We start from the raw sequence: 27,511 nt of genomic DNA, 5'->3' as shown, positions 1-27,511 counted from the left end.
GATAAGATAAGTTAGTACGTACTTATTGGGATGAGAGAGGAAGAACTTAATAAAGTTATAAAAGCAGGAGTACGTCTATATAATAATTGTCATGTGATGTCTATTGTTCGTGTCCTAGCGGTCTACGGCAACACAATGTCTTTTTTTTTCTTCCAATTCTTGAGTGATCATTAACCACCACACTATTGATGTATAGCTAAATTAATATGTTTACTTTTGCTTTGACTGCTATTGGTCGAATTTGGAACTGCATGGTAAGTCTATCGTACATTTTCTTTTGGTCAACTCTTTTGATGACTTCTTTTATGTGAAATGCATAAAACAAGTGTATGTCTAGTTAAGTGATAAATTGAAAAAAAAAAACCACTTCCATGAAAAGGTCTAGAAGACCAATTTATATAGACGAAGACATCTTATTGTGAAAAATGCAACAATTCAGAGACGTTATACATTGTTGTGCATGGAGTTTACCGATTAGTGACCCTGACCATGAGTTCCAGCACCAAGCAAGCACGCTGTCCGACTCCCATGCGCCATGACAAACATGTCTCGATAAAACTTCGTTACAAATGAGAATACATCCACGCAAACCCTACACATAAAACGTGGTGCTACTTAATGCTTCTTAGAAATTGAAATCGATGAATCTCTCACGTACATTTTTCTCACCAATAAATTGGAGCACGACACAGAGAACCCCATGTAGGGTTTTCTCTGTGTAGTAGGTTTGTCGGGTTAGAGAGTTCGACGATGGACGGTACCCTACACCATGGGTGGTCAAACTTGCATAACGCTATCGTCGCTCTCGTAGACTATCTCCACCCTGGCAGCGTTGACCTCGCTCTTGCTGCTGCCATCGTCGACGTAGACCATGTCGATGCTGTGGAGGATGGGGATCATGACGATGGAGCAAATGCAAGCCAGGACCGGGCCAAAGATCCAGAGGAGGAGGGGCACGCCGCCGTAGAAGAGGCGGTTCCCGACGAGGTTGAGGAGGAAGCCTCTCTCGAGGACGTCGGCGATGTAGTCCTTGGTCACCGGCAGGTCGGCGGCGGGGAGGGCGTTGACGAGGAAGGTGGCCTGGTTGATGGTGCAGATGGCGGCGGTGTGGGAGAGGAAGGAGAGGAGGAAGACGAGGAGGAGGGTGACGTATTTGAGCGCCATCATGTACTCGCCGTGGGCGCCGAACACGGCGTCGCTGAGCGGCTTCTTGACGGCGTAGGTGCTGCTCAGGACGGCGGCCACGCCGGTGCAGAAGAGGATCGCCGTCGTCGCCATCAGCGTCGACCCCATGATCACGTTCCGCATCGACTGCACCACCAGCACCGCCTTCTTCTCGTTCTCCTGCACCCATCCATGATCCATCCATGGCTACTTCAGCTGCCGGCCGGCCATGAACACACACCACCACCGCCACAGTTGTACATACCTTCATCATGCGGAGGAGCCAGAGGCGGCGGGCGGCGGCGTTGATGCCGACGGTGGAGGACAGCGGACTGCGGCGGACGGCGCGCCACAGCCAGACGTGGTAGACGACGGGGAACAGCACCCCCACCGGGATCAGCACAAGGTCCAAGTACGCCTCCTTCCACGCCGCCATGATCGCTCTCTCGCCGGCCGCCGCGCGCGGCTGCCTGCACGCTGTCTTCCACGGCGAGTGCGTCGTCGCAGAAGCTAGGTGGCCGGTGCAAGTAGTGCAACCTGAGGCGTCTCTGCACTGACCTTCATGATCTCCATGTGGAGAGATTATATATATAGTGATCAGCCGACGATGGATCGATGGAAGTGGCACTAGCGAGGTAGCTAGCGAAAGGTAGAAGATGACCAAATTAAGTGTGCACGGCATTGCATGCTTAGTTGGTTGGTGGAAACATATTCAGGTTCCACGAAGGCAAGACGAAAAATAGGGGGAAAAAAAAGCTAGACATGCATGTCATGGTGACCTAAAAAATGGTCAAGGAAAAAACTGAAAAGAGAAAGGTCAGATGATGGGGTGACCAAACCACATCCTGTCACCGAGTTGTGACGAAGGATCGATCCCCCCCCCAGTGCTGTTCATCTTTGTCCTTGTTTTTTTTTGTTTCCTTTTGCTGTTCTGGCTTCTTTTTTTTCTTCAGAAAAACTCCTTTACTCGTAAAGGAAGATTTAGTTTGCGTCCTCTGGATTTTTTTTTTGGGAATGATGGTAGAGCTATTGGTCTAATGTAAATCACGCCCAAACAATGATTTTTTTTTTGTTTGTGAGTCTTCTTACTTTTGAAAAATTTAGATTAAAGTTCACTCAGATTTATTTACAAATCTGTATTTTTAGTAGTCTTACCTCATCTGGTGTGGCAATGGTCACACCAATTTAACTGGCATGACCAAATAATGCTACCATGCCAACTGTCCATGGTATAACAATATTATTTGATTACGCTAGGCGAAATTGGTCAGGTGTGCAAGTATAAAAATAAACGCAGTGGGGTTTAGTTTTAAAATAAAAAACAAAAAGATTCACAAAATAAAAATATTCATAATAAAACAATGATAGCTTTACAAGTCGGCCTTTTGCAAACCTTCTTAAACATATCATGTGAGGACCGTCAGTCTATAAGGCAGTAAGCAATCGTTTGCTTTGCTGATAAGAAGGTAAGTGCCCTGAAAAGGGAAATTTTTGCCTTTTGGCCGACATTCTCCTACCTCTTTAATTGTAAAAAATCAAGCAGGATGCATGTGTGGGTGGGTGTGTGGGTTTATGGATTCATACATGCACATACGTGCATACCGAGGCAGAAATGTCCATTCGGTTGTCTTCCTTCTGGTTAAAAGAGGAAAAAATTGTTGATTTTTGTGATAAGATGTTTAAGATATAAACGATGAAATTAATCGTTATAAAGTTTATAAATTTAGTTTAGAAATCTAATGATGAGTTTCTATATATCTATTTTTTAAATACACATCTTTAACCGTTCGGTAACGTGCGCAAAAGTAAAAAGAAAAAGAAAAAAATGTTGACAAAAAGTAGGCTTGAGCATTGTGAATATGCTCTGAGCTATCGATTGACAGGTAAACTGTATGAATTAATTGCCATACCGCTGTCACCATAGTTGCCCAAAGCTGATTACATCCTAGATTTTCCCTGGCATTAGTGTTGTCCCACTAGCCATTATCGTTTAGGTGTCCCAAATGCTAGCCCCCTCGGCCCGAAGGACTTCAATTTTTTTCCAGCATTTAATCATCTGTTTATTTAAAAAATTATAAAATATTATAAAATAGTCAGGAGTAAAATACTATGTTTTATCATCTGGTAATAATAAAAAAATATTAATAGTAAAAAACCTTAAATAAAACAAAGAAATCAAACGTCGTATCTAAAAGGGAAAATGAACTTATTTTAAAAAGGAGAGAGCAGGTGTCAAAAGGTTCAATTTAAAACAAGGAGTAAATAAAATATTATTGTTCTTTACTGAAGCATTTAGACATATTTTTAGAAGTAATATGGCAAATAACGATACATATTTGCTTGGTTAATAAATATATCTCTATCCTAAAATGAGTTCTAGTCATCTAAGGGCACGTACAAAGGTGTCTGTTAGCTCACTCTCTTAGTCGCCACATAAGCAAATTTGGTGACATGGAGGAAAGAGAGAAGGAGAGAGAAAAACTGTTGTCATGCATGGCAACGGCTTAGAGTTGACTCTTAGTATTTATTAAAAAAACTTTCTTGCATGGCAATGTAGAAAAAGGAAACTAGCTTAATAAAAATATTTTATTGCATTGATGAAAAAACCACACCTGACTCTACCTTTATACGTATCATTATAAAATAGACTCTTATTACTGAGATGGCTTGAGATAGAGCCTACAATAGACTCTACCGTTGAACATGCCCTAACATTTATTAAAAACGAGTATTTTTATGTACGGCATGACATTTGCTATCATCCAATTCTTCTTTTTATCTATTTTTACTAACTATAGGAAGCACGTATCCTAACTATGCACAGACTTATAGTGGTGTTAGAGTAATTATATCTTGATGTATTTTTTACAATCAATAAAGTTTATTTTGTCCAAGAAAGATACTTAAGGATGAAAGGATCAATATGAAATCATTTTCATAGGTTGATAAGATCTGATTGCTTCGATATATAAAACCTCCCGATGCAACTAATCCTATGCATATCGGTATATTTATATATGATAAAAAAGAATTACTATTGTAAAGCCATATCACCCTGTTCCAACTTCCTCTTGAAGTGGCCCTTATATGTACATCGTCCACATACATATATAGTAAAAAGTGGCTACTACACATTCTAATTTTTAATAGATTACGTGTACGAATTGTACGCGCTTTTCCGTTACCTAGAAAAACCTAACTAGTGGGTTGTCTGAGCTGGATAAAGCCGTCAACAAAAGCCAGCTTGTGGTCTACCTGAAAATGCATGCCATTACCCATCTCAGTATTTCGGCCGGCCGGCCGGCCGGCCATTTATTGGGGTTGGTCTGGCTTCGTCACAACGCAGATAGTAAGTTGTGTTTCCTTGTATAAGCTCTTTCTTATACTCACATTTTCTAAACGGCTAAACAAAACATTTTTTAATAAAAAATGTTTATATATAAGAAGTTTATCATGTTATCATTCTAAAGTAGATTTTTAACCGTGATTAATTTTATCATTTATACTGTTAAATAGATATAAAAAATTATTCATCTTTTAGATTAGGAAAAAAGCACAGCCTAAGAATTTTTTTGCTTGTGCTTCCCTTATAAGCCAAAATTTAAATTTTAACCTTTAATTTAGAATTAATTTAGTTTTTTTATCGAAGTTCATAGTCTTGGCTTTTAAATCGCCAAAGACATGTATATAAAAATTTTATTCATAAATTATTTTTTATTCATAAACTATTTTTTGTTTGCTAATATACCGTTTAGGTGAAAAAGCCTAACAATCGTCCTACATAAAGTAGTTCTTCCTTGTCATTATCTTCCTCTACACCTCGTTAGTCTTCCCGGTTTGCTCATCCCCGTTGGATTGCCACGATAAAATGGAGGCGGTGGCCACCTCCGAGTCAGATATGCACGCACAAACTGATGGAAAATGGTGGTAGCTAGCTAGCACACACAAAGTATAATTAATTAATGGCAGTAAGTGATGGTACGTATAGCTAGCTAGCGTTAGACCGGCCGGCAATGTGTGTGGAAGTCGCTGGCATGTGTCGTCTCGTCTCTCATGAGGGTCTAGAAACCGCGAAGAAACTTGTGATTCCATTTTGTTCAATATCATATCGTACGTGAATATCGAGTGGAAAAGCGCCACCATCTACGTAGCATTCATTCATTTCATTAGAATATAGTTGGGTTAGAGTGTATAAAATAAATTATCCGTTTTTTCTATCAGTTTAGATTTTAGGTGTAATTGACTGTTGCATGTAATTTAATAGGAATATCGAAGTTAGAAGTCTCGAGTTACTTTTAAATCCTGACTGGCATACAATTAAATAAAATAATTACAGCACACTCCAATATTCCATACTTGAGGGGAATGTCTCTTAATTAATAAAAATCTCGATCGTTAACCGAGTTCATTGGTTGTTGGTGTGGGTTGCTATTATATAAAAAGAAGAAACTACCGAGTATGAAAACGAAAATCCCTTGTCTTTTGGTTTTTATCTGAAAAAGCTAAACGTTATATTTGTAAATAAAAAATAATTTATAAATAATTTTTTTATACATGTTCTAAATGATCTAAAAGCAAAAAACTAAAAAATAAACTACAATAAATATCATATAATCAACTTCAAATTTAAGGCTAAAATTTTTATTTTAGCTTATAAGTATAAATAGAAGTGAAAAGATAAGCCCGAAAGTTATCATATAAAGGAGTGGCATTTGGGTGAAATTTTTACAGGCAGGTTTTCCATATACCTTTTGAGTTTTTTTTTAATCTTTTAGGTACGGGCAAATTGGAATGTTTGAGTGGAGATATGTCAACCTAGCACTTCCGGAAAGATCAATCAGTTTTGGAACGCGGCGCGAATATATGTGTTTTGATCAACAGCTTTCTAAGATATGGTTGTAGTGAAATTCTAAGAAATGGTTGTAGTGAAAGATGCAACAAAGTTCTCCTGCACCTTTTCTTACATATGCACGAATATGCGTGACCAGTTTTATTAAATTTTGACAATTAGTCCTAGTGTTTATCTTAGAGTTTTTTCGTCATTTATTTTAATCTTGGTTGTGCAACCACCAGTACATATATAAAAGTTTACCTATAACTTTTATTAGTTAGTTTATTTTTATAATGCTGATCAGTTATAGCCTGATCAATTGATGGGGAATGTAGTTGCTACTAGCTAGCTGGTATTTTACCCATGAGCTTTTTTTCTCATTCTTAAGAACGTAACATGAGGTACCAATTTTTTTAATATAAATTTTGTTATCTTCTATTATCTAGGTACCAAAATTTATATAGAAAAATGTGGCATCTCTTAGGACCTCCTCAAGATGGTAAAAATGCTCTTTATCCATTCATTTTTAAGCCCATTTTTTAGCTGTTTAGAATTATAAAGGAAACCTAATGATTAAAAAATAATTTATGTATAAAACTTTTATATTCATATTCATAGTTATAAAAGCAAAGACTAAAAAATAGGAAAACGTTGTGATGAAAAAACTCCAAATCAAATCCAAAATTAAATTTAAAATTTGGCTTACAAGCATAAGCATAAACGAAAAGATATGAGCATTACTTGCTAACATATACCATCCGATCGACACAGCCTCTTTTATATATGTTATATATATAATTTTCAATCATACACGATATAATTTTAAATGTGACTTATATTTCTGCATATTTGCAAAAAAAAACTGGATAAGATGAATAATTAAATGTTTGTCTAAAAGTCAATTGTATTAAACTTTAAAAATCAGAGGGAGTATAAAGTTTCCATGAAAAGTATTTAACCTTTTTCCAAGGTTAACTATTGATTTTATACCCTTAGAAGTATCAGAATTTAATAAATTTTTCTGTGCAGTCTCTTTACATGAGTGAAAGCTTGTGTTTAATCTTAAAATTTTGTATTCTATTTTTTGTTTGTAAAACACAATTTATCCATTATATGCAACGTAATATATACTTATTAAAAATATTGAAACATACTCCACCGTTCCACATTGTGCAAGGAGACTATGAAAAAAAGCACATTTTTTGAAACTTTTAAAGGTATAAATCAATTATTAATCTTGCATGTATATAAGAGCTTTTTAGGCATTTTCTGAAAAAAAATCATCAGCCCAGGGCAATATTGTAGAACAATTGACAACTCCTTAGTATATTGTAGAAAAGTGACAATGTTAATTGTAAACTATTGAAGTGTGATAAACTCAGTGGCATCAAATAGACTATATCAAATTTTGATACGTTTCTTTTAAACCCAATTCTTAAATTTTATATTGCACAAAATTCTCGACTTAGGGGCTCATTACCACCCCTGCCCGTTTTAGTTGCAGCAAAGGAGGGCTGCACGGGCCGTCTTAAAAGAAGATGAAGCACCCAGATGGGCAGGGCCCATCAGTCAGCCATCACATGGGCCTTGCGAGATAGACTGCCCAGATGCTACGGCCTTCTCTTAGAGTTTTTGTTTTCTTTTTTCTTAATATTTACAAAAACATATTTTTATTTCATATATTTTCATAAGCCTTTTCTTTCCAAAAAATACGCCATTTGGAAGGACCTTTTTTTCTGACATAACAGACGTCTGTCGAGAGAGTTATAGGGAGAAAGTGAATTTTATAGACTCTGCTAGGGTGTTTTTTAAGTCAGGTGGCCACATAGGGTTGCAAGGAGATCATCTGTAAAATTCATATTTTAAAAGTTATCCTTATATGTATATTTTTAAAAATAATTTCTTTTATAGGGTGTCGGAGTATAGTTTTGTAAATATACAAAGCATAAACAAATATTTTGTAAATATTAACAAAAAAACGAAAATGAAAAAAAATCGCTCTGTTACAGCGCCACGATTCACATTCTCGGCGTGCCCGTGCTATGCGTACACGGCAGTGTACACGTTGCCCCATCGCTCCCCCAACCGATCCGCCGAAAGGGCATTTATACGTAGTAACAAATCGCAACACGTACCAAAAAGAGCCAAAAGCAACTACGCACCAAAGAGCCACGCAAGCAGCATAACCCACATGAATAAAGATTCTGGAAATGGTAAGAGGATATTTGCTAATTAAAACCTAATTGTAGTAATCCGCAAGTAAACGGAATCGTACGATTACAGTGCCGGACCTGGTAGGGAATGTTTTGCTTGGGCTCTCTTATAAATCGAAATTTTATTATTGCATTCGTATTTATTTAAATTTGTGGGGGTAATGTGTTCTCTGAGTTTTTAAGATGCAAAGTGACACCTTACATGAATCGTACATTGTCGTGAGAAATTTATACGGATAAAAATGCAATGTAACACCTAAAAATCAGGTATTCACAAGGATATAGACTACCAGATAACGCTATTGACCTTTTCACCTGTTTGACTATTTATCCTATTTAAAAATTCTATATAAGTATAAAAATTAAGTTATAACTAGAATGAATTTGATAGTAAATTTAGTTACAACAAAATAAAAATAATGATCAAATGTATATAAAAAAGTAAACAATATAACAAATTAAAATAAAGAGATAATACCAGATATGTACATTTCTTTTCAAATTTACCATTGCGTGCGTACATAGGTGTATGATTTGTCTATACCCCATTTGAAGTAGGGCATATTTGTTCCCAAACCGGTGGACTCTGGCACAAATTCGCGATCTTCCATATGAAAAAAACAACAATATACAGTATTTTTGAGTTATTGCTATACAAACATGCCGCCAAGATGTGACTCCATACCAACATCCACACCTTATTGTTCACAAATAATATATCGTCCTTTATTTTTAATGTTAAACGTCGTTGATTTTAGATATAGTTTGACCATTCATTTAATTAAAAATATTATGCAATTATAATTTATTCAGCGGTAATTATTTTACTATTACAAGTATTTAAAGTATGCCATACATTTTTATATGTGAATTAGATGAGACAAATGATCGAACAATATTATAAAACTGAGAATATTTTCTTAAGTATTTCAGCATTGAATCTTCCGCAATAAAAGAGAAAAGCTTCCTGAATCAGAGAGAGAGAGAAAAAACATTCACAATCTAGAACGAAAAATATCTAGACGTGACTGCACGCGGCCCCCACGAAAAGCCCATGTCCGCGGGCCCCACAACCCCCTCCCACAAAGTACCAACGGCTCGCCCCGGCCACCGCCTACCTGCCTATCCAAGTGGACGGTGCGCTGCGCTACCCGACGGGGCCCCACACGTCAGCCACGCACCCGCGCCCCTGGGGCCCACAAGGCAGCGAGACACGCTTCACATCACACCCCCCAGTCGCGCCGAGTCGTCCTCCACACTCGCTCGCGCTCGAGGCGGCCACAGTGATCACACCGGCGAAACGCGAATCCCCAGCTATAAATAAGCCGCTCTTCCCCCAAAAATCCCACGATTTCGATCGCTCGCTCGCTCGTCGTCGTCTCGATCGATCGATCGGAGATCGATTTGGTTTCCGCCGGCCGCCGCCATGGGGAGCCTCCCGCACTGCCTCTCCGCGCGCCCGCTCGTCGTCGCGGCTGCCCCCGGGCGGCCGCGTCCGTGCACGCGCGGCGGAGGCGGTGTCAGGCGGCGTAATGCGGCGGTGGGGGTTCGGGCGGCTGTGAGGTCGGTGGCATCGGCGGTGGAGGCGGAGGTTGGGGAGGAGGAGGAGGAGGCGGAGGAGGAGGAGGAGGTGGTGGTAGTGATGCCGGAGAGGTACGCGCTGGGCGGCGCGTGCAGGGTGCTCGCCGGAATGCCCGAGCCGCTGGGGGCCACCGCGCTGGACGGAGGGGTCAATTTTGCCGTCTACTCCGCCGGCGCCGCCGGCGCCGCGCTCTGCCTCTTCACGCCCGACGATCTCAAGGCGGTGAGCTCGCTTCAGACCTCAGAGACAGAGAGCACACAACGGTGTCACGCGTTCCTCACTAAAAAGTTTTTATTTCCAGTGGCTCTGTTTTTTTTTCTTTTCTGATGCTTAATTGAGGTTTTGCATTGTGTGGAATTGTGGATGGTGCAGGATGAGGTCACTGAGGAGGTTCCCCTTGATCCGCTGTTCAATCGGACGGGGAACGTGTGGCACATCTTCATCGAAGGCGACCTGCACAACATGCTGTATGCGTACAGGTTTGATGGTAGGTTCGCTCCTCACTGCGGACAGTACTTTGATGTCTCCAATGTCGTGGTGGATCCTTACGCCAAGGTGATGCATTAGTTTCAGTTTGCCTTCTAGTTTGCAGATAGCAGAAACAGATAGTGTTTTGACACAGCGCTTACTTGCAGTTTTCTGTTACTGTAGGCAGTGGTAAGCAGAGGAGAGTATGGTGTCCCGGGTCCTGGTGGCGATTGCTGGCCTCAAATGGCTGGCATGATCCCTCTCCCGTACAGTACGGTATGCCAATGGATCAGCTCATTTGCTTCTCGTTTTTTTACTCCCACTTGTTTTCATTTATTCCTCTTTTACTCTGATGTCCTAGATAGTCGTTATATGTCAGCTGGTTGCTGAATGTACGACTAAAGAATTGCATTTTTTTCACTAATGTTGGAATTTTGATTATATTTTTATTTGTTTGCAAGTGGAAAAGAATTGGAATTGTATTTATTTTTTGCTGTTACGAATTGTAATTGCATTTAATTGCTTCTGTTACTGTCTCTGTTATTAGATCTCACAGTAAAATGCTTGCATTTGCAGTTTGACTGGCAAGGTGACCTACCTCTGCGCTATCCTCAGAAGGATCTTGTAATCTATGAGATGCATTTACGTGGGTTTACAAAGCATACTTCAAGCAATGTAGAACATCCAGGGACTTACATCGGGGCTATATCAAAGCTTGACTATCTGAAGGTGCATTTTACTAATTACATTGGGTCACAGGAACAATTTAGAACACTCTGACATATTCATCCTTGATAAGATCTTCACATATGTCTAGATTTTGCATGGCTTTTGCTGAAGATATCCTATTATACAACTTTATTATAATCAAGTATGTCTAAGACCTGTGTTCTTTGTGATAGCGCACGTACGAATTTGGTCTTATGTATTGAAAGGTTTACTTAGTGGCCCGGCATTTTTTTTCTTCTTTTTTTTCGTGAGTGATCCATTAAGCAATTAAACGATAGCTGTATAATAGTCTGTTTAGATTTTTAGTTGTGTGTTTATTCTTAGTTTATTTCTGGAATAACCTATCTACAGGAGCTTGGAGTTAACTGTGTGGAGTTGATGCCTTGCCATGAATTCAATGAGCTGGAGTACTTCAGCCACTCTTCCAAGTATGCAGACTTAAACCCACAACTGAGCTATAAGTGTTTAACCTGGGGGCTTGATACGAATCTTACCCTTGCAAAACTGATTTCACCATTTTCAATGCATTAGTTAACATCCAGTCAACTATTTTGCATAAGGTATTTCGGTAGATATGATAGATATGACCTACTGCTAATGATACCATCTTGAATTTTATAAGTTGATAAAATAAACTATATTTTCTTTGTGAGATGCTAAACCATAATTAATGTTGGTCACATCAGTATCATATTACAATTGAATAATTGATAGCCCAAATCTTCCACTCTTATGAGAGTTTTCACTTGCGTAGATTTTGCATAATTGCAACATAACACCCTTTTCTTTGTCTAGATTCTTGAATGTAATTTTTCCACATATCTAAACTCTGTTCGTTGTTTTCCTTTCATTTTGTATTGGGGTTGCATTTACGCCCTTACTATACTTGCAACATGTGTACTGTGTACATCTATACATGTTTTTTTACACTACTATGATTTGTCATATTTTTGTTGGGAACTTTTTATAATGTTTTTCATATAAACTGGTCAATATCTTGCCAGGATGAATTTCTGGGGATACTCCACGATAAACTTTTTTTCACCAATGACAAGATATTCATCAGGTGGGACAAGAAACTGTGGGCGTGATGCCATAAATGAATTCAAAACTTTTGTTAGGGAGGCTCACAAACGGGGAATTGAGGTAACCAAGTTGATATAAGTTAATTCTTGTCTAGTAACTTGTTCCTTTTCAAAATATTGTTTGACATGGTTATATCCTAGTAGGTGATCATGGATGTTGTCCTCAACCATACAGCTGAGGGTAATGAGAAAGGACCAAGATTATCATTTAGGGGGGTAGATAATAGCACATACTATATGCTTGCCCCTAAGGTGAGATATACTGCTCATTGTGCAACTTTTTTTTTTTTTGACAGAGATGTATATAATGCAGTCTTTTGTGTAATTCTATCTAAGAATTTGAAGGGCGTTTGTTCCTACAGGGAGAGTTTTACAATTATTCTGGTTGTGGGAATACCTTCAACTGTAACCATCCTGTGGTGCGTGACTTTATTGTAGATTGCTTGAGGTATATAAATACAGTTATTGATCTCCTCTCTGCTTATCATTTTGTCAATAACTCCAGTTGCAAGCCTTTTAAGGATTTTGCACCTGCAAATTGCCTTTTGTTTTTCAAAAAAAAAAAGGTTCACACACTGATGATATTCCAATGTTTGAGGATTAGTACACTTGGATATTCTTCTATATTCTAAGCAGGGAAACCACATCCCATCATCTTAACAATTCCTTATGCTCATTACTAATAAATAAATTAAAGAACTAACCATTTTGTTAGGCCATTTTTCATGGTATCTTTGGTGGATACCATGTGGTGTTTATTTTGTTTACTTTGTTATAAACAAAATAGCTTTAACGTCGCAGATACTGGGTGACTGAAATGCATGTTGATGGTTTTCGTTTTGATCTTGCATCCATAATGACCAGAGGGTGCAGGTAAATAGCAGTTCAGTTTTCTGTCCTTTGTCTCTTCTTTCTAGAAGATTCTTAATTTTTCTGTTACTTTTACAAGTCTTTGGGATCCAGTTAATGTGTATGGAGGTCCAGTGGAAGGCGACATGACTACGACAGGGACACCTCTTGCTACTCCGCCACTTATTGACATGATCAGCAACGATCCAATTCTTGGAGATGTCAAGGTTACTACTTTGCTTGAATTTCATTGTGCATTTACAGTTTCTACATTCATACCAGTAGTGTTACCATTTTTTTGGCAAAGAAAATATTTTTCTGCACTAGTAATACCTTTGTTCTTGTATAAAAATAAATATATACTCCCTCTATTTTGTACTGTAAGAGGTTTTGGTTATGCGTAGATTCATCGATATATCAATTTATATTATTTATATACATGTTTAAGTTCATTAGCATCCATATGAATTTAGGCAATGCTAGAAAGTCTTATATTATAAAACGGAGATAGTACTAAATATCAAGTATCTATGATATATATAGCATACCGTTGTGTTCTTGTGAAATCCTTTTATTCTTATGTCTAGTGGTGGATCTGCCTGGAGACCCCAGGCCGTCTGGGCTCATCACAGTAGGATCTATTGAAATTCTATGCAGTTATAAAAATTGAAATATAATTTTTATTAGCTCTAGTTAATTTTGCCTGGTCTCTAGAATGTTTTTGGATCCAACACTACTTATATTCGGTTGCATTTATAGCTCATTGCTGAAGCATGGGATGCGGGAGGCCTCTATCAAGTAGGTCAATTTCCTCACTGGAGCATTTGGTCAGAGTGGAATGGAAAGGTAACAACTACATACCTTGATCTGTTTGATTTTCTAAACCAACAAATATTTCCTTGGCATACACCAAATAGAGGTTACATTTGAGACACGTTTAGATAATATAACGTAACATGTTGTTTGACTAAACTTCGAAGGCAAACTGGTAAACACATAATACAGGAATTAAATGTTGAGGTGTTTATCAGGTCTAACAATTCATAAATACACCTTTTGTTCTTTAGCAGGCATGGGTTATGAAATCATATGCATTGCATCCATCGTCAGTAAAAACCAATATCTGACACAGCTCCTGTTTATCTGTGTAATTATTGCTTCATCATATTACTGACTTATGTTATGTGCTTATTTGTCCAGTACCGGGACATTGTTCGTCAATTCATTAAAGGCACAGATGGATTTGCTGGAGGTTTTGCTGAATGTTTGTGTGGAAGTCCACATCTATACCAGGTACATAGTGAAATACCTGTAGATGAATCTGATACAGTCCAAATTGGATGGGATCTTTAAAACTGTCACATGATGAACTGGTGATAATAGTGCATGCAGCTTACTATAATAATGCTAGATCCATGCATAACCTTTAAAACACAACTTGCAATTAAAGGGAATGTTCATTTTTCTTTATTGCTTTCTTTCTTTCCTGTTACTTTTTGGGTGCTTTCGTGTCTGGTGAGGCTTCGATTTGGCCTAACCTCTGAATTATTACTGCCATGCCATTTTTCTTTTCTTTTGTTCACTTCTCTTTGTGAGAGAGACCATGTCATGCATGTATGGGGGAGCATTTCTGACATATAAAGATACACAGAGAAGTACCAGTGCAAACCCTTTTTTATTTGTCGAGCCGGCTGAAGGAAGCCGACCAAATTTCATTAAGATTTGAGAAAGGTACAAGTTACAAATAGCACCGGCAGTATGTTGTTGTGGTAGTATCAGAGCTTGAATGCCACGAGAATCAAATTCCTTGTAACTAAAGGGGACTACTCATTTCAATCTTTGAACAATCCAGCCTCGTTTTCAAATGGTATATCTCTCCTTGATGTCTCTGAAGCTGGGCTGGTGTGCGTGATTTCTGCTCGAAGATGCATGTATTACGTTCCTTCCAAACTAACCAGCAAACCAGCATGAAGAGTGTCAAAAGACCTTGTGTAGGTTGCCTGAAAGGAACACCTCGCCTTCCTCTATTCTCCTAAATCTGCCAGCAGATCACCTGGAAGTTAGAAGGCTACACTTGTCCAAGATTTTAGCATTCACCAGCTCAACTTTCATTCTCGTCATATATAATTTGCCTTTTACTTCAAATTTCCTTTTGGTTTTCATTAAAAATTTTTATCACCTGTCATTTTCCATCACAAATTTTCCTTTATTAATCAGGCAGGAGGGAGGAAACCTTGGCATAGTATCAACTTTGTGTGCGCGCATGATGGATTTACGCTGGCTGATTTAGTGACGTATAACAAGAAGTACAACTTATCAAATGGCGAGGACAACAGAGATGGAGAAAATCATAACCTTAGCTGGAACTGCGGGGAGGTAATACCGAATTGTAATGTTTTTGCATAGTTCTTGTTTTATCTCTAGTCAAATCCCTGACACATGATGTTGCAATGGCTTTTCTCCATAGCAAAATCATTAGCATGATGAAGGTTTCCCCTACTAAATGTCATAGTCTGCAAACTTCCTGTATTTCTTTGAGAAGAAAATGTGTTGTATTTTGTAAGTGAGATGAGTCACAGGGGTGGACATACTATAAATCCGGGTATTTCCAGGAATACCCAATTATTTTTGGGAAAAAAAACATACATAGGTGTATTACTTATATATACTATGTTAGGCCTAAGAAATAGGATAATGACATCATTTGTTGCGTCCAAAGCATGCCAATCGGAAAGTTAAGTTGTAATTTTTTTAGTTGTTTCGTAATGTGCTCAGATTTGAGATTTTTCAAATATGAACCGAAGTATTTCTACTAGATTGTTACTAATGCAATTTAATGTGTATTTTTCTCAACTTTTGTGTTTTGTATGAAGCGATTGTTTGTAATTGTGAATACCCAGCCGTAAATTCCTCCGTTTGCCACTGATGAGTTATTGGACTTATGGCTGAAGATTACTAAAGGCAGGTAGTTAGTATTGGTGGTAGCCTGGTAGGGAAACCATGAGTCCGGTCACTAGGATTTGATGAAGGTGGTGGGAAAACCATGTGAGCTCAGTGACTAGGATCTGCGCTCTGTTTGCTCCACCAGAGGCGCAGACCAGATATAAATCAATGATTTCAAATTAATTAGTTTTCTTTTAATTTGCAGTTGAGAATCTTATAAGAGTGCACATTTAAAATTTGATGTCAATGATGTAGGAAGGAGAATTTGTGGGGTCGTCAGTCAGAAGATTGAGGAAGAGGCAAATGCGCAATTTCTTTGTTTGTCTCATGGTTTCTCAAGTAAGATTCATTATCTGACCTCTTCCATTATCTTAAGACTGTTCAACAGAATGTAGGATGATGTCAATATGCTAGTACTGTACTTCGCAGTCTTTCATTAGTCACGTAGAAGGGAATGCTGATCTAACAGTGTTGAATCCTTAAACTAACCTTCTGCGGTATTTAACATTTTTTAAATTATTAATGTATTTTTAATTCTTTAGGGAGTTCCGATGTTCTACATGGGCGATGAATATGGCCATACAAAAGGAGGCAACAACAACACATATTGCCATGACCATTACGTCAGTCCAAAGTGGTCGTGTATTTTTCGAATCAGCTGTTTTTATTCCCTTCCTTTAATCAATCTTCGGTTCCTTCTACAGGTCAATTATTTCCGCTGGGACAAGAAAGAAGAATCCTCTGACTTGCACCGTTTCTGCTCTCTCATGACCAAATTCCGCAAGTAACTGTTCTGGAACCCTTTTCCACATGCTAAACAAGTGAGAATACATCGAACTGACGCTTTCGTTTCTTTTGCATTGCAGACAATGTGAGTCCCTTGGCCTTGAGAATTTCCCAACAGCTCAACGGTTGCATTGGCATGGCCACCAGCCTGGGAAACCTGACTGGTCTGAGACAAGCCGTTTCGTGGCCTTCTCCATGGTACAAATATAATGCTCTCACACAACACCAACCCCCACCCCACCCCCAACCCCAAAAAAAAGTCTTTTTCACGTTAATCAATTTGGAGGGAGATGATGAATACTTTATATCCATGTCTATCACAGAAAGATGCAACAAAAGGCGAGATATACGTGGCCTTCAACGCCAGTCATTTGCCGGCGGTTGTTGGACTTCCGGAGCGTCCTGGATACCATTGGGAACCACTGGTGGACACAGGCAAGCCAGCACCATATGACTTCCTCACCGACGACCTACCTGATCGCGCTTTCGCTGTCCAGCAAATCTCTCATTTCCTCAACTCCAATCTCTACCCCATGCTCAGTTACTCCTCCATCATCCTTGAATTGCAGCCTGATGTTTGAAGAGAACTAAAGCATATAGTATATAGTAAAGAAGTATAGCAATGAATATGAACAAAGCCCTTTTGCGAATCTGCCGAAGTTGTGCCTTCTGTTTTGAATGGTGTAATCTGTACCCTCATGCATGTGCCGAGCATATGGTGATCACTGATCAGATGAGCTCCTCAGGAACGACTTAGCAGAAGAGCATTCTTTGGCAAGAACAGATGAACTGCACAGACTACAGGGTTTACTGGCCTGTAGAAGAAAGATTATCCTCATTCCAGTCGACAAGAAAGAGGAAAAGACTCATATTTGGAAGAACAAGGTACAGTAATTTTGCTATGCAGTTATGTACATAGTCATTCTGCGTTGATCCGTAGTACAATCAGATTCAGAGCTGCGAGATTTGTGTTTATATTCATCGGTGTCATTTCATCGAAAGGATCAGATTTCCATCCAAGTTTTACAGCTTCGATCGATCAGTTGCAATCAGCACCTCTGTTCATGAGTCATTGCTCTCTGGATAAGTGATGCATTTGTAGACCCTGCATCTTGGACAAATGATGTGCCCTGCCTGCAACACCAGAAGAACCAGTTCAGGACAACACAGGAAGAAGGCGAAGAAAGGCAATGGCGTGTTGACATGTCCTAGATGAGATATTGAAAGAGAGGATGCGGAACTGACGGCCTTGCAGGTCGGGCAGCGGCGGTAGATCCGGCTGCTCTCCTCCGACTTGACGTTGTTCTTCTTCCCCTTGCAGAAGCCGCAGAGCAGCCACCCCGCGCCGCTGCACTCCTCGCACTCTACACCTTCTTCCTTGGAACAACAAAATCGAATTTTTAATTTTTTAATTTTAAAACTATATCCTCCTAAAACTATTTTTCAAATCTAAACGTTTTGATCACACCACGCTACTAACGTGGCAAATAAGTTTTATGACTATGTTTCCATCACCCGGTCTCGCTGCCATAGGTAAATAATGGAAGCGGATCGTCTGACTTTGGCTGGGCAACGTCAGAGGGACGTCGAACGTCGCTCCATCGTCCGTTCGGCATCCCTAGGCGATGCTGCTTCCTTCGTTTTGTTCGGCAACGAGGACGGCCCATTCAGCTTAATTATTGTTTTATGTATTCATAATTGCAAAATACCGACTTAATTGGTATCCAGTTTCTGCTGGTCCATTTGTTCAGATAACGTTGTGGAATTGAATTCCTCCTTAACTTTATGTCTATCGATGCAACATTTGAATAGCTAACCAATTGTATGTATTATAGTAGTTCTAAATTTACAATATCAATTTTTTGCTTATCGTTATGCTAATGAGTCAAAAATTGATTTTAAATCTTAAATTTGGAGTAGGTTTTGGAGTTTTTTCATCATAGTGTATTTTCTACCATTGGTTTTTAGATTGCTACGAACACGTATATAAAATTTGTATTTACAAATTATTTTACTTTTATAAATATGTCGTTTGGCAATTCACTTAAAATCCCAACAAATTCACTAAAAATACACAAAACAATAATTTGATCATATAAAATCCCTTTCTAAATTTAAAGTTGGGAGAAAGTCAAAGAGCTTCTATTCAACTCAACAAACATATGCAGTCACTGGATCAATTTGTTGTATAGTACTCCCTCCATATTTTTTTATATGACGCCGTTGACTTTTAGATCCACGTTTGACCCATCGTCTTATTCAAAAAAATATATAATTATTAATTATTTTGTTATAATATGATTTATTATTATAGAAACTTTAATTATGCATTATAATTTTGTATATTTGGATATAAATTTTGAATAAGACGAATGGTCAAATGTTATTCTAAAAGTTAACGGTGTCATACGTAAAAATATAGAGAGAGTATATTGATTGTTTTATACTTTGATTAATTTAGATGTATATATCGCCCGGTCTAGGACTAACCAATGGGCATGTGCATGCTAACCAATAGTACAGCTACAGTATACTGACGACCATCCATTTGAAGGGAGGAAAAAAACCCAGAATTGTCCTCACCGCCGAACGAAACGAAGGAAGCAGCGTCGCCGTGGGATGCCGAATGGACGATGGAGCGACGTCCGACGTCCTCTGACGTTGCCCAGCCAAAGTCAGACGATCCGTTTTTTATATTTTTTACGAGAAAGTTACTTTAAAATACCATATTAATTTTTTTTATAATTAATAATTAATTAATCATGTACTAGTTTATTATTATGTTTTTTACGCTAGATAACTTACCTCAAAACAATCCAAGCCAAACGCGGCCTATATCATTTAGACTGACGTGGCTAAACACAGTTGCTATATATTTGAAATTACAAAATAAAAAGGTTCAAAAATTAAAAAGAAGTCCAACAATATCATCACAGCACGGCGGTTTTCAACAGCGTCAGATTCGATTCTCAGCCGTCTATGCTTTGGATCGGACGGTACAGAGAGGGCAAGGTACGGGTGGCGATCCTGACTTTTGATAGGCTCGATGGTAATACAAAATAAGTAGAGGGGTTTCTATGGAAAACTACCAGGGGGACACTGTCTCGCTGACCGGTGGGCCCGCCCTGTCGGCCTGAGGATTGCATTTGCACGGTGGCCCCGCACGATGCTATGCTCCGGCGAGGGAGGTGGAGATGGGAGCGAGCAGTGTGATGGAAGGCACTAACCTCTGTGTCGGCCTCGGTCTCCTCCGGCGGCGCCGCCGGCCCTGCCGCGGCGAGCTCCCTTCGGACGGAGACGCACCCCACCTTGCCTTTCCTCCTCCTCGTCCGCCGCGACTGCGACGACACGGCCGGCACAGGTGGCCGGTGCAGCGGCGACAGGCTGCACTGCCGCCACCTGCCCACCCAGCGGTCTAGCCCCGCCGCGCCGCACCACTGCGCCGCCGCCGCCGCCATAGCTCCGCCTCCTCGTCTGCTCGCCCTCTCCACCTCTCCCGCCTCGTCTCCTCGACTCGTGTGGGCGGATAAAGTCGCGGCGAAACGAAAGGCTCCCGTTCCTGACTCTCCGGGCCCACTAGTCCACGTCGGATCGCCACCACCTGGTACTGGCACATGGGACCCATGCAGAATCCAACTCGACGCATTTTCTCGCTTCCAGGTCAACGCTTTCAGTGTCGCGTTGACCACAACCAGATCTCGCCGCCGCGTCCATGACGTCGCATCGCCGCCTCCGCCTCCTTTTGCTCGCGACGCTCGCCGCCGTCGCCGTCGCCGGTGGAGAAGAAGAAGAAGCGTTCTGCGACGCGGCGGCCGTGCTACGGACGGACCGGCTCACGGTGCTCCTGATCGGTTACTCGGAGCGGCGGCTCCCGCTGCTCCGCGCCATCGCGGGAGCGTACGCCGCCCAGCCGCTCGTCCTCGCCGTGGTCGTGCTCTGGTCCAACCCCTCCACGCCGGAGAGCCTCCTCTCGGGCTTCCCGCCGGCCGTCACCCTCCACCGCACCGCCTCGTCCTCCCTCAACTCGCGGTTCCTCCCGCACCCGTCCATCCGCACCGCCGCCGTGGCCGTGGCCGACGACGACGTGCTCCCCGACGCCGCCGCCCTCTCCTTCGCGTTCGCCACATGGCAGCGCTCCCGCCGGGGCACCCTCGTCGGGTTCTTCCCGAGATCCCACCACCTCGACCTGGCCCGCGGGAGGTGGGCGTACGCCGCGGCGCAGCCGGGGCGCTACTCCATGGTGCTCACCAAGCTCCTCGTCCTCGGCGTGGACCTCCTCCGGATTTACACCTGCTCGCCGGAGCTCGCCGCGGCGCGCGCCGTGGTGGACAGGGAGCGCAACTGCGAGGACATCCTGATGAACTTCGTCGCCGCCGAGGAGTCCGGCGAGGGGCCCGTGCTCGTGGACGCCGGAAGCATCAGAGACTGGGGCGACCCGAGGAACGACGGCGCCGGTGGCGAGGCGATGAAGGCCGTCGGGCTGAGCTCGACAGGTGGCACGGGGCACTGGGAGAAGAGAGGGGAGTGCATCACGGAGTTCCACCGGCTGCTTGGAAGGATGCCGCTCCGGTACAGCTACGGGAAGGTGGTGGCGGCGGTGGCCGGCGGCGAGCAGGGGCTGTGCATCAAAGGCGGCCGCCTCGTCCGGTGCGATCAGGAGTAGCGTGACATGTTGAGTTCTTCTGTGATGATCACTGTAAAATCTGAAAACCGAGCCATATGTTCAGACTTCAGACATTGGTAAAATGATGTCAAACCGAAAATACATGTAAAATAATATTGCCGTCGTCATTCTCCATATCAATAAATTAGCTATCTTGGGGACTAAGCTTGTCGACGTCATCGTTTTTAGTGTCGAGACATTGGACCACAGCGCCAATAAGGATGGTGCCGAGCTAAAATGTCTATTTTTTTATTAAAGTTTTTTAAGGGTTTATTTATGATTATAGTTTTTTAAAAATACTGCAAGTTAAAAATTGCAGGTACTTTATCCTCGAAAACAACCACCCAATTCGAACCGATGGACGATGAAATACGAAGTATTTCAACTTTCAAGCATCTAGAGACCAAACATCGACCTTTTCTTGTAAGAAGACACGATCTGTGGAAATACGAATGCAGAACGGGATGGGAGCGGACCGCCGGTTACTGACCTGACCTACCGTTCGTCCTCGAGAGGTAGAAGTACACAAACGCGAAGACCGGAGGCCGTCCGATCACGATCCAACGGCTGGGATCGAACAGCGCCCCCCTCCCGCGCTTCCAATGCGAGCGAAATCTCTCTCCACGTCTCCCTAAACCGTCGGAGAGAGTGGGGCGCCCGCCCGTCGCAGCAATCGTGGGCGCGCAGCGAGCGATCGATGGTGGCGCAGCGGCGGCGGGGTGGGCGGCCGGCGGCGGCGAGGAAGGGGCAGTGGACGGCGGAGGAGGACGAGGTGCTGCGGCGGCACGTCCGGGAGCACGGGCCCAGGGAGTGGAGCTCCATCGAGGCCAGGGGGCTGCTCCCGCGCAACGGCAAGTCGTGCCGGCTCCGATGGGTCAACAAGCTCCAGCCAGGCCTCAGGACGTAATTCATCAACTCATCATCTCATCTTTATGCTGCTTCTGTATGTGATGATGCAAAGATTTGTTCTTGGTTGTTGTTCGGATCTTTGATATATATACCATCTCTCTGTCATTGATTCAGAGAAGCATGTTTTCTTCTTGAGTTTCTACTTTTGTTTGCATTGATCATTTGCAAAGATTTTTCAACATGTGGATATATAATATAGGACATTCTAGTCGTCCTCTTGGCCTTCTATGTAGCTTCTATTTTAATTTCCTTGTGACAATTCCTGCAAGCTTTGTTCTTTGCTTTTTCAGATCTTTGGTATCATTTGTCTGTCCTCGTTTCGGAGAAGCGTACATTTGAGTATTTTCTTTTCTTGAATATGTAGATTTTCTTGCACTGGTCATTTCCGAAAATCTTTCAACATGTGAATGTATACCAGGGAGTACTCATCGACCAGGAGCCAAATCGGAAGCTCTCTTTGAATTTAGGCATCAACTGAATTTCTTTCGAGGAACGCATCCAAACACCCATTAGGAATACAATTATTGTCATGATTGATATGCTAGATTGCCAATGCCAACAGACAGTCAATTTCTTTACTAAGTTCTGAAACTGATGCCTGCTTGCTGTCCAATTAAGGGGGTGCAAGTTTACGCAAGAGGAAGAGCGCATGGTGATCGAGATGCAGGCGAAGGTTGGCAACAAATGGGCCTTGATCTCGAAGCAGCTCACTGGCAGGACGGACAACGACGTCAAGAACTTCTGGAGCACACGGAAGAAGAAGCTAGCGAGGATGTCGAAGGCGGCGGCGCCGGCGCCGCCACCATCCCGCAGGCGATCCAGCTCCTCCTCTCGTGCCCTGCCGTCCACTCCCACGGTGACTGTCGCCTGCATTTTTCTTTTCCTGAAACGAAATTTTGCTGCTTCTGAATTAGACACGCCCAGCTCCTGTCTGAATCTCATTCACTTGCACTGCATTTATGAGATGATCAGGCAGCAGCTGCCATTGACATTCAGAAGATTTTTAATCATGCTTGATATACATTTGATTGCTGTCAGGAATCCTGCTCGCTCATGAAGGACCCGTTCCAAGAGTCAAGTTCGTCGTACCACGTCGGTGAAAGCAGCCATCAGGCATGCACGGCCATGGAGAACCAGCTCACTACTGACGCACAATCACCTGGACGACTACCTGCCTATGAGTGCTCACTTGGACTACCTGCACCTGAATCCTTAACTGGATTGCCTGCTCCTGAATCACCCTCGTGGCCGTCTTCCGGCGAGCTCGCCTTGGTTCCCGCTGCAGAATGCATGCGTAACCCGGCTCCATTGATGCTCTATCCTGCTGCGTCTGGCGACATGGCATCTGCTGATCACTCTGGGTACGGCGACGAGCTCGCATGCCTGCAGCCAGTCTTGGAGTTTCAACCGATTCAGCCCTACGGTCTAGAAGACGACATGGTGTTTGATGAGCTATCTCCGGCGACTTTGGACTTCTTCGATCAGCCGCCGCCGCCGCCGCCGCTCATCAAGTGGTAGTTGCTGACGCCGGAGATATACTGTGAATGGGATTCATTCTTACGGAGATATTATCAGTGGTGAATTGTATGGAGTACTAGTTTATCAAATTAATCATTGTTCTACCTTTTTAGTTTATTCAAAAAAAAGTTCTACCTTTTTAGCTTGGTATGAACTGTGAAAGACCACAATGTTTACCTGTTCGATCGAATTTACTTCACTATTGCGTACCAAGTTATCAGAACTATGCATGCATGACATAATTACTTCCTCCGTATTTTTATATATGGTCATGTTGATTTTTGACACGTTTAGCATTCGTCTTAATTATTATTTATTTTGCTATGATTAAATTTATTATTAAATATATTAAAATTATAGCTTAATTTTTGTATATTTACATAAAATTTTTAATAAGGTGAATGCATGGTCATAACAAAAAATTATCGGTGTAGTTTATTAAAATATGAATGGAGTATGATTTATTTTCGGATCACTGATTTATTCCAAACCCTGTGAAAGAGAACCGGTCGTTAGACGAAAACTGGCTGACGTTTCACGGATAATGGCAAGAAAATTTTCATCACTATATTTATGTTTAACATGGAAATTGCTCATTTCATGATCAGTATGTTCCCCCTTTATAGGTATCATTCGCACTTTAGAAGAAAAAACAAAATAATTATTAGCATACAAATAATAATTTATGAGCAAAACTTTAATATACGTGTCCATAATGTTAAAAGCAAATTGTTATATAATTGAGAGTTGTTACTCTACGGTATCCTGTTTTAAACCAAGATGATTCTTGCAATGTACCAAATATATGATGTTTTAGATTTAATATCATATCTATACCAATTGATACTCATGTGATACCAACCAATATTATGGTGTACCAAATAATACAATGTTGGTAATACATATAAAGAAAAAATAAAAATAAAAACTAAAAGGGTCTTAGGTGACAATACATCAAACCACGCACAAAGCTATTTGGTATGTTTGATGGGAACTAAGGTGTCACATTCTCGTCCACCGTCCTATAGTTTTTCGTTGAAATAAAACACTATAGAAAAACCAAAAAATCAAATCCAAAGTTATTTTTAAAATTTAAATATTAGTTTATAATCAAAAGTAGAAAGGAAACGATAGGAAACTATAATTGACCGGTCCATCCTTTGGTTTGGTTTATGCTTAACACAAAATTTAAATTTTTCAACCTTAAATTTAAAATTGATTTTGAGATTTTTTTTCACCAACGTTTATTTTACGATTTTAGTTTTTAAATCAATGTATATATAAAAGTTTTATTAAAAATTATTCTCTATTTACAAATATACTGTTTTGAGTTTTTTTTTTTACACCCTAACGATAACCCAGTCTCCAAGCACAATATAATCACACGATCTAGCGTCTCCAAAGAGGAAAATCCTATCAAGTTTCATGAGTTTTCCGGCCCAACCTGTTGTGCGGCTGTACATCTTGGCCAGAGTTTCGATCAAACCGTGAAATGACGCACAAAATTACTTTTATATTTGTTCTTTGTGTGGTTTGTACGATATTACCGTTGCCGTAACATGCGTGTTCGGAAAACCCCGATGTTACCCTGCGTAATAACTGATGCTAGCCTTAGCCTTGGATGTCGGTAATAAAGGGGTAATTACAGAATAAAAGGGAGGGTCCTCTACTGAAAATGTACCCTCGACGTCGTAATGGTCCAAATCGTACACTACAGATACAGCTTGGCAAATTTTAGTTTTCAACCATGTAAAAAATTCTCCAATCTAATTTGTAATAAAACAAATTCTCGAATCTAAATTTGAATTCAAATTAAACGATATCGAAAATTTCAATGCAAAACTTTAGATTTAAAATTGTTGGGGCCTCCTCAAAGAGAAGGCTCCCTCCAAAAATTAGCGTATGCTGCTAATTGTGGCGCGCACACGGTATTCTTTAGTAAAAGGCGAAAGAATAGTTCGCTTTGTGCTCACCACGCAGCTGCGTGCTTACAAACGGCGCACCCAGCCCTCCTTATATAGCCAGCTCCCCCGAACTACCTGCGTAGCTCGGCGAGGTGGTACTAAACTCATCCACCCGTCTCACTCCTCAGTCCTCACTCCACGTAACGCTGAACGCTTCGGATTCCACCATTCGGCCCACTAATCCGGCCCAAGATGCCGCCGTGGGCCTCTCGCCAACTTCCCGCTTGGCCCAGTGGCATTCCGGTAAATATACGCAGGTGAGGGTGAGCCCACGAGCTCTCTGTCGAGGCGCGTTCGAGAGGCTTCCGGAGTTGGAATCGAAGCTTCTCCGGCCTTCTTCTTCTTCCTCCTCCTCCTCCCGAGCTCGCATAAATCTCCCGCCATTTCGCTTCCCCTCTCGCTGCGACTCCGAGTGCACCCCGAATAGATTGGAAGTTAGTGGCGGTGAGTGTGATTTGATCGGCGCGCGAGGAGGAGGAGGATGGTGGTGCTCATGGAGGAGTGCCCCGGCGGCGTGGCGCTGAAGAGGAAGGGCGCGGAGGAGCCGGAGCTGTTCCTATGCCCCGGCGACGTCGATGGAGGGTTCCCGCTCGCCTGCCGCGCCACCAAGATGAGGCGGCTGGTGCGTGATGACGCGCCGGCGGCGGCCGCGGCGGACGACGTGGCGATGGGCGAGGCGGCGTCGACGGCGGAGGCCGCGGGAGGTGAGGGGGCGATGATGGTCTACGAGCCGGCGGACTCTGCCGGAGGTGTTGGCTTACTCGGCCAGCTGCGGCGGCTCCAGCCGTGGACAACCTCCCTGCGCGCCGGCGCCGGGTGGATTCGCGACATGCTCCGGGAGGCGGACAGCCGGACGGTGCGGCAGCTGCTGTCCGGCGTCCAGGAAGACAGCGCCGGCATGGCGCTGGTCCCGTGTGGGTCCTCACCGGCGCCGATAGCGGCGGGGCCGTCGATGGCAGAGGACACGGCGGAGGCCGCGGAGGAGGACAGCGAGGGCTCGGTGGCCGCGATGGAGATCGAGGAGGAAGAGGGTGTGCGTCTGGCCCAAACTCTCGGCGGCGCCGGGGCCGGCTGCGGCGAGGGGTACTTGTTCCGGAGGTGGCCGCGGCACTGCCTGGCGCAGCCGCAGCTGCCGGTGATCGGCCAAGCGAGCCCGGCGATGTGGTCGTGGTGAAAATGAAATCTTTTTCCACGCCCATGTACTTTGTTGCTGTGCTGTACTCCGTATTAGAAATCAGTTTGAAGTGAAATAGAAATGAATTTGACTAGACTTCAAGCGGCTGTTTGGAATTTGCACTCGGATCGCGCAGGATTTCGAGAAATTTCGAGCAAGTACTCCCAGCGTTTTTACTGCGATTAGTAAAGGGAAAATTAGCAGTAAATTAATATTTGGTATAAAAACTAATTATTAGGTATAAAAAGATGAAATGTGGAATTAAAATTAATTTTTCAATATAAGATTTTTGCAAAAAAAAACAAGCATCTGAATTACGGAATTCTCACATACGTGCGGCCCACTCCTGCTGGGCCGGAACGGGATTCCCACCTACGTACTTGCTGCCTACTCAAGTTGGCCACAAAGGCAATCCCACCTCTTTGCGGCCCATTTAAGTTTCTGATCTATTGACGTTTGTAAGGGGAAAGATGGCACTGCTAAACAGCTACAGTGCTAGGCTATTCAAAAGTTCAGACATTCATCAAACTTTTAGCTAAAATTAATTCAAAATAGGACAGTATGAACTATATATAAAGGAATGAACTAATTGAAATCCTCTTTTGATTTCCTCGAATTTCCATTTGCAATATC

The 27,511-nt window shown here is 42.0% G+C and overlaps 6 protein-coding genes and 1 non-coding gene across 8 annotated transcripts; 4 read left to right on the top strand and 3 right to left on the bottom strand.

The window, feature by feature from the left end:
* Nucleotides 1–449: 449 nt before the first annotated feature.
* Nucleotides 450–1,600, bottom strand: LOC102700922. Its single transcript, XM_006660232.2, has 2 exons — nt 1,430–1,600; nt 450–1,344 (listed from the first exon to the last, which is right to left on the bottom strand). The coding sequence occupies exons 1-2, from the start codon at nt 1,598–1,600 to the stop codon at nt 778–780; spliced, it is 738 nt and encodes a 245-aa protein (XP_006660295.2). The 3' UTR covers nt 450–777.
* Nucleotides 1,601–9,505: 7,905 nt separating this feature from the next.
* LOC102700644 (isoamylase 1, chloroplastic) lies at nt 9,506–17,329 on the top strand. The gene is made up of 18 exons (XM_006660231.2): nt 9,506–10,012; nt 10,163–10,345; nt 10,442–10,534; nt 10,835–10,987; nt 11,339–11,415; nt 11,992–12,133; nt 12,217–12,324; nt 12,435–12,520; nt 12,874–12,945; nt 13,022–13,148; nt 13,681–13,767; nt 14,122–14,214; nt 15,139–15,297; nt 16,120–16,203; nt 16,407–16,487; nt 16,569–16,648; nt 16,731–16,848; nt 16,974–17,329. The coding sequence occupies exons 1-18, from the start codon at nt 9,635–9,637 to the stop codon at nt 17,229–17,231; spliced, it is 2,379 nt and encodes a 792-aa protein (XP_006660294.2). The 5' UTR covers nt 9,506–9,634; the 3' UTR covers nt 17,232–17,329.
* A 165-nt stretch (nt 17,330–17,494) lies between these two features.
* LOC102719415 (protein PHOTOSYSTEM I ASSEMBLY 2, chloroplastic) lies at nt 17,495–20,184 on the bottom strand. 2 transcript variants are annotated; one of them, XM_040526793.1, is made up of 3 exons: nt 19,878–20,184; nt 17,896–18,027; nt 17,495–17,780 (listed from the first exon to the last, which is right to left on the bottom strand). In XM_040526793.1, the coding sequence occupies exons 1-3, from the start codon at nt 20,106–20,108 to the stop codon at nt 17,700–17,702; spliced, it is 444 nt and encodes a 147-aa protein (XP_040382727.1). In that variant the 5' UTR covers nt 20,109–20,184; the 3' UTR covers nt 17,495–17,699. The 2 variants fall into 2 exon arrangements, with proteins under 2 accessions (XP_040382727.1, XP_015696171.1); XM_015840685.2 differs by having other exon boundaries at nt 17,495–17,784; nt 19,878–20,180.
* On the top strand, nt 20,163–21,467 carry LOC102700364 (glycosyltransferase family protein 64 C3). Its single transcript, XM_015840432.2, has one exon. It carries the CDS (start codon nt 20,363–20,365, stop codon nt 21,311–21,313), a length of 951 nt encoding a protein of 316 aa, XP_015695918.2. The 5' UTR covers nt 20,163–20,362; the 3' UTR covers nt 21,314–21,467.
* Nucleotides 21,468–21,974: 507 nt separating this feature from the next.
* On the top strand, nt 21,975–23,987 carry LOC102700082 (probable transcription factor MYB58). The gene is made up of 3 exons (XM_006660229.3): nt 21,975–22,216; nt 22,841–23,078; nt 23,261–23,987. The coding sequence occupies exons 1-3, from the start codon at nt 22,011–22,013 to the stop codon at nt 23,738–23,740; spliced, it is 924 nt and encodes a 307-aa protein (XP_006660292.1). The 5' UTR covers nt 21,975–22,010; the 3' UTR covers nt 23,741–23,987.
* A 1,616-nt stretch (nt 23,988–25,603) lies between these two features.
* LOC121055250 lies at nt 25,604–25,722 on the bottom strand. Its single transcript, XR_005812397.1, has one exon. It is a non-coding gene; the product is annotated as a U5 spliceosomal RNA (small nuclear RNA).
* A 371-nt stretch (nt 25,723–26,093) lies between these two features.
* LOC102699804 lies at nt 26,094–27,084 on the top strand. The gene has a single exon (XM_006660228.2). It carries the CDS (start codon nt 26,186–26,188, stop codon nt 26,876–26,878), a length of 693 nt encoding a protein of 230 aa, XP_006660291.1. The 5' UTR covers nt 26,094–26,185; the 3' UTR covers nt 26,879–27,084.
* Nucleotides 27,085–27,511: the final 427 nt, after the last annotated feature.

The sequence above is a fragment of the Oryza brachyantha genome, chromosome 8 (genome assembly GCF_000231095.2).
Source record: "Oryza brachyantha chromosome 8, ObraRS2, whole genome shotgun sequence".
NCBI classification, from domain to species: Eukaryota; Viridiplantae; Streptophyta; class Magnoliopsida; order Poales; family Poaceae; genus Oryza; species Oryza brachyantha.
The sequence above is the reverse complement of the archived record's forward strand: the minus strand, read 5'-3'. Positions and strand labels throughout refer to the sequence as shown.

Coding starts and splice junctions, on each gene's coding strand:
- LOC102719415 (XM_040526793.1), bottom strand. CDS start 20,108: ATGGCGGCGGCGGCGGCGCAGTGGTGCGGCGCGGCGGGGCTAGACCGC. Junction 18,028..19,877: donor AGACCGAGGCCGACACAGAG/GTTAGTGCCTTC, acceptor TGTTGTTCCAAG/GAAGAAGGTGTAGAGTGCGA. Junction 17,781..17,895: donor GCTGCCCGACCTGCAAGGCC/GTCAGTTCCGCA, acceptor TGTTGCAGGCAG/GGCACATCATTTGTCCAAGA.
- LOC102700922 (XM_006660232.2), bottom strand. CDS start 1,600: ATGGCGGCGTGGAAGGAGGCGTACTTGGACCTTGTGCTGATCCCGGTG. Junction 1,345..1,429: donor GGCTCCTCCGCATGATGAAG/GTATGTACAACT, acceptor GGATGGGTGCAG/GAGAACGAGAAGAAGGCGGT.
- LOC102699804 (XM_006660228.2), top strand. CDS start 26,186: ATGGTGGTGCTCATGGAGGAGTGCCCCGGCGGCGTGGCGCTGAAGAGG.
- LOC102700364 (XM_015840432.2), top strand. CDS start 20,363: ATGACGTCGCATCGCCGCCTCCGCCTCCTTTTGCTCGCGACGCTCGCC.
- LOC102700644 (XM_006660231.2), top strand. CDS start 9,635: ATGGGGAGCCTCCCGCACTGCCTCTCCGCGCGCCCGCTCGTCGTCGCG. Junction 11,416..11,991: donor TACTTCAGCCACTCTTCCAA/GTATGCAGACTT, acceptor ATATCTTGCCAG/GATGAATTTCTGGGGATACT. Junction 16,849..16,973: donor GTTTCGTGGCCTTCTCCATG/GTACAAATATAA, acceptor TGTCTATCACAG/AAAGATGCAACAAAAGGCGA.
- LOC102700082 (XM_006660229.3), top strand. CDS start 22,011: ATGGTGGCGCAGCGGCGGCGGGGTGGGCGGCCGGCGGCGGCGAGGAAG. Junction 22,217..22,840: donor CTCCAGCCAGGCCTCAGGAC/GTAATTCATCAA, acceptor TGTCCAATTAAG/GGGGTGCAAGTTTACGCAAG. Junction 23,079..23,260: donor CCCTGCCGTCCACTCCCACG/GTGACTGTCGCC, acceptor GATTGCTGTCAG/GAATCCTGCTCGCTCATGAA.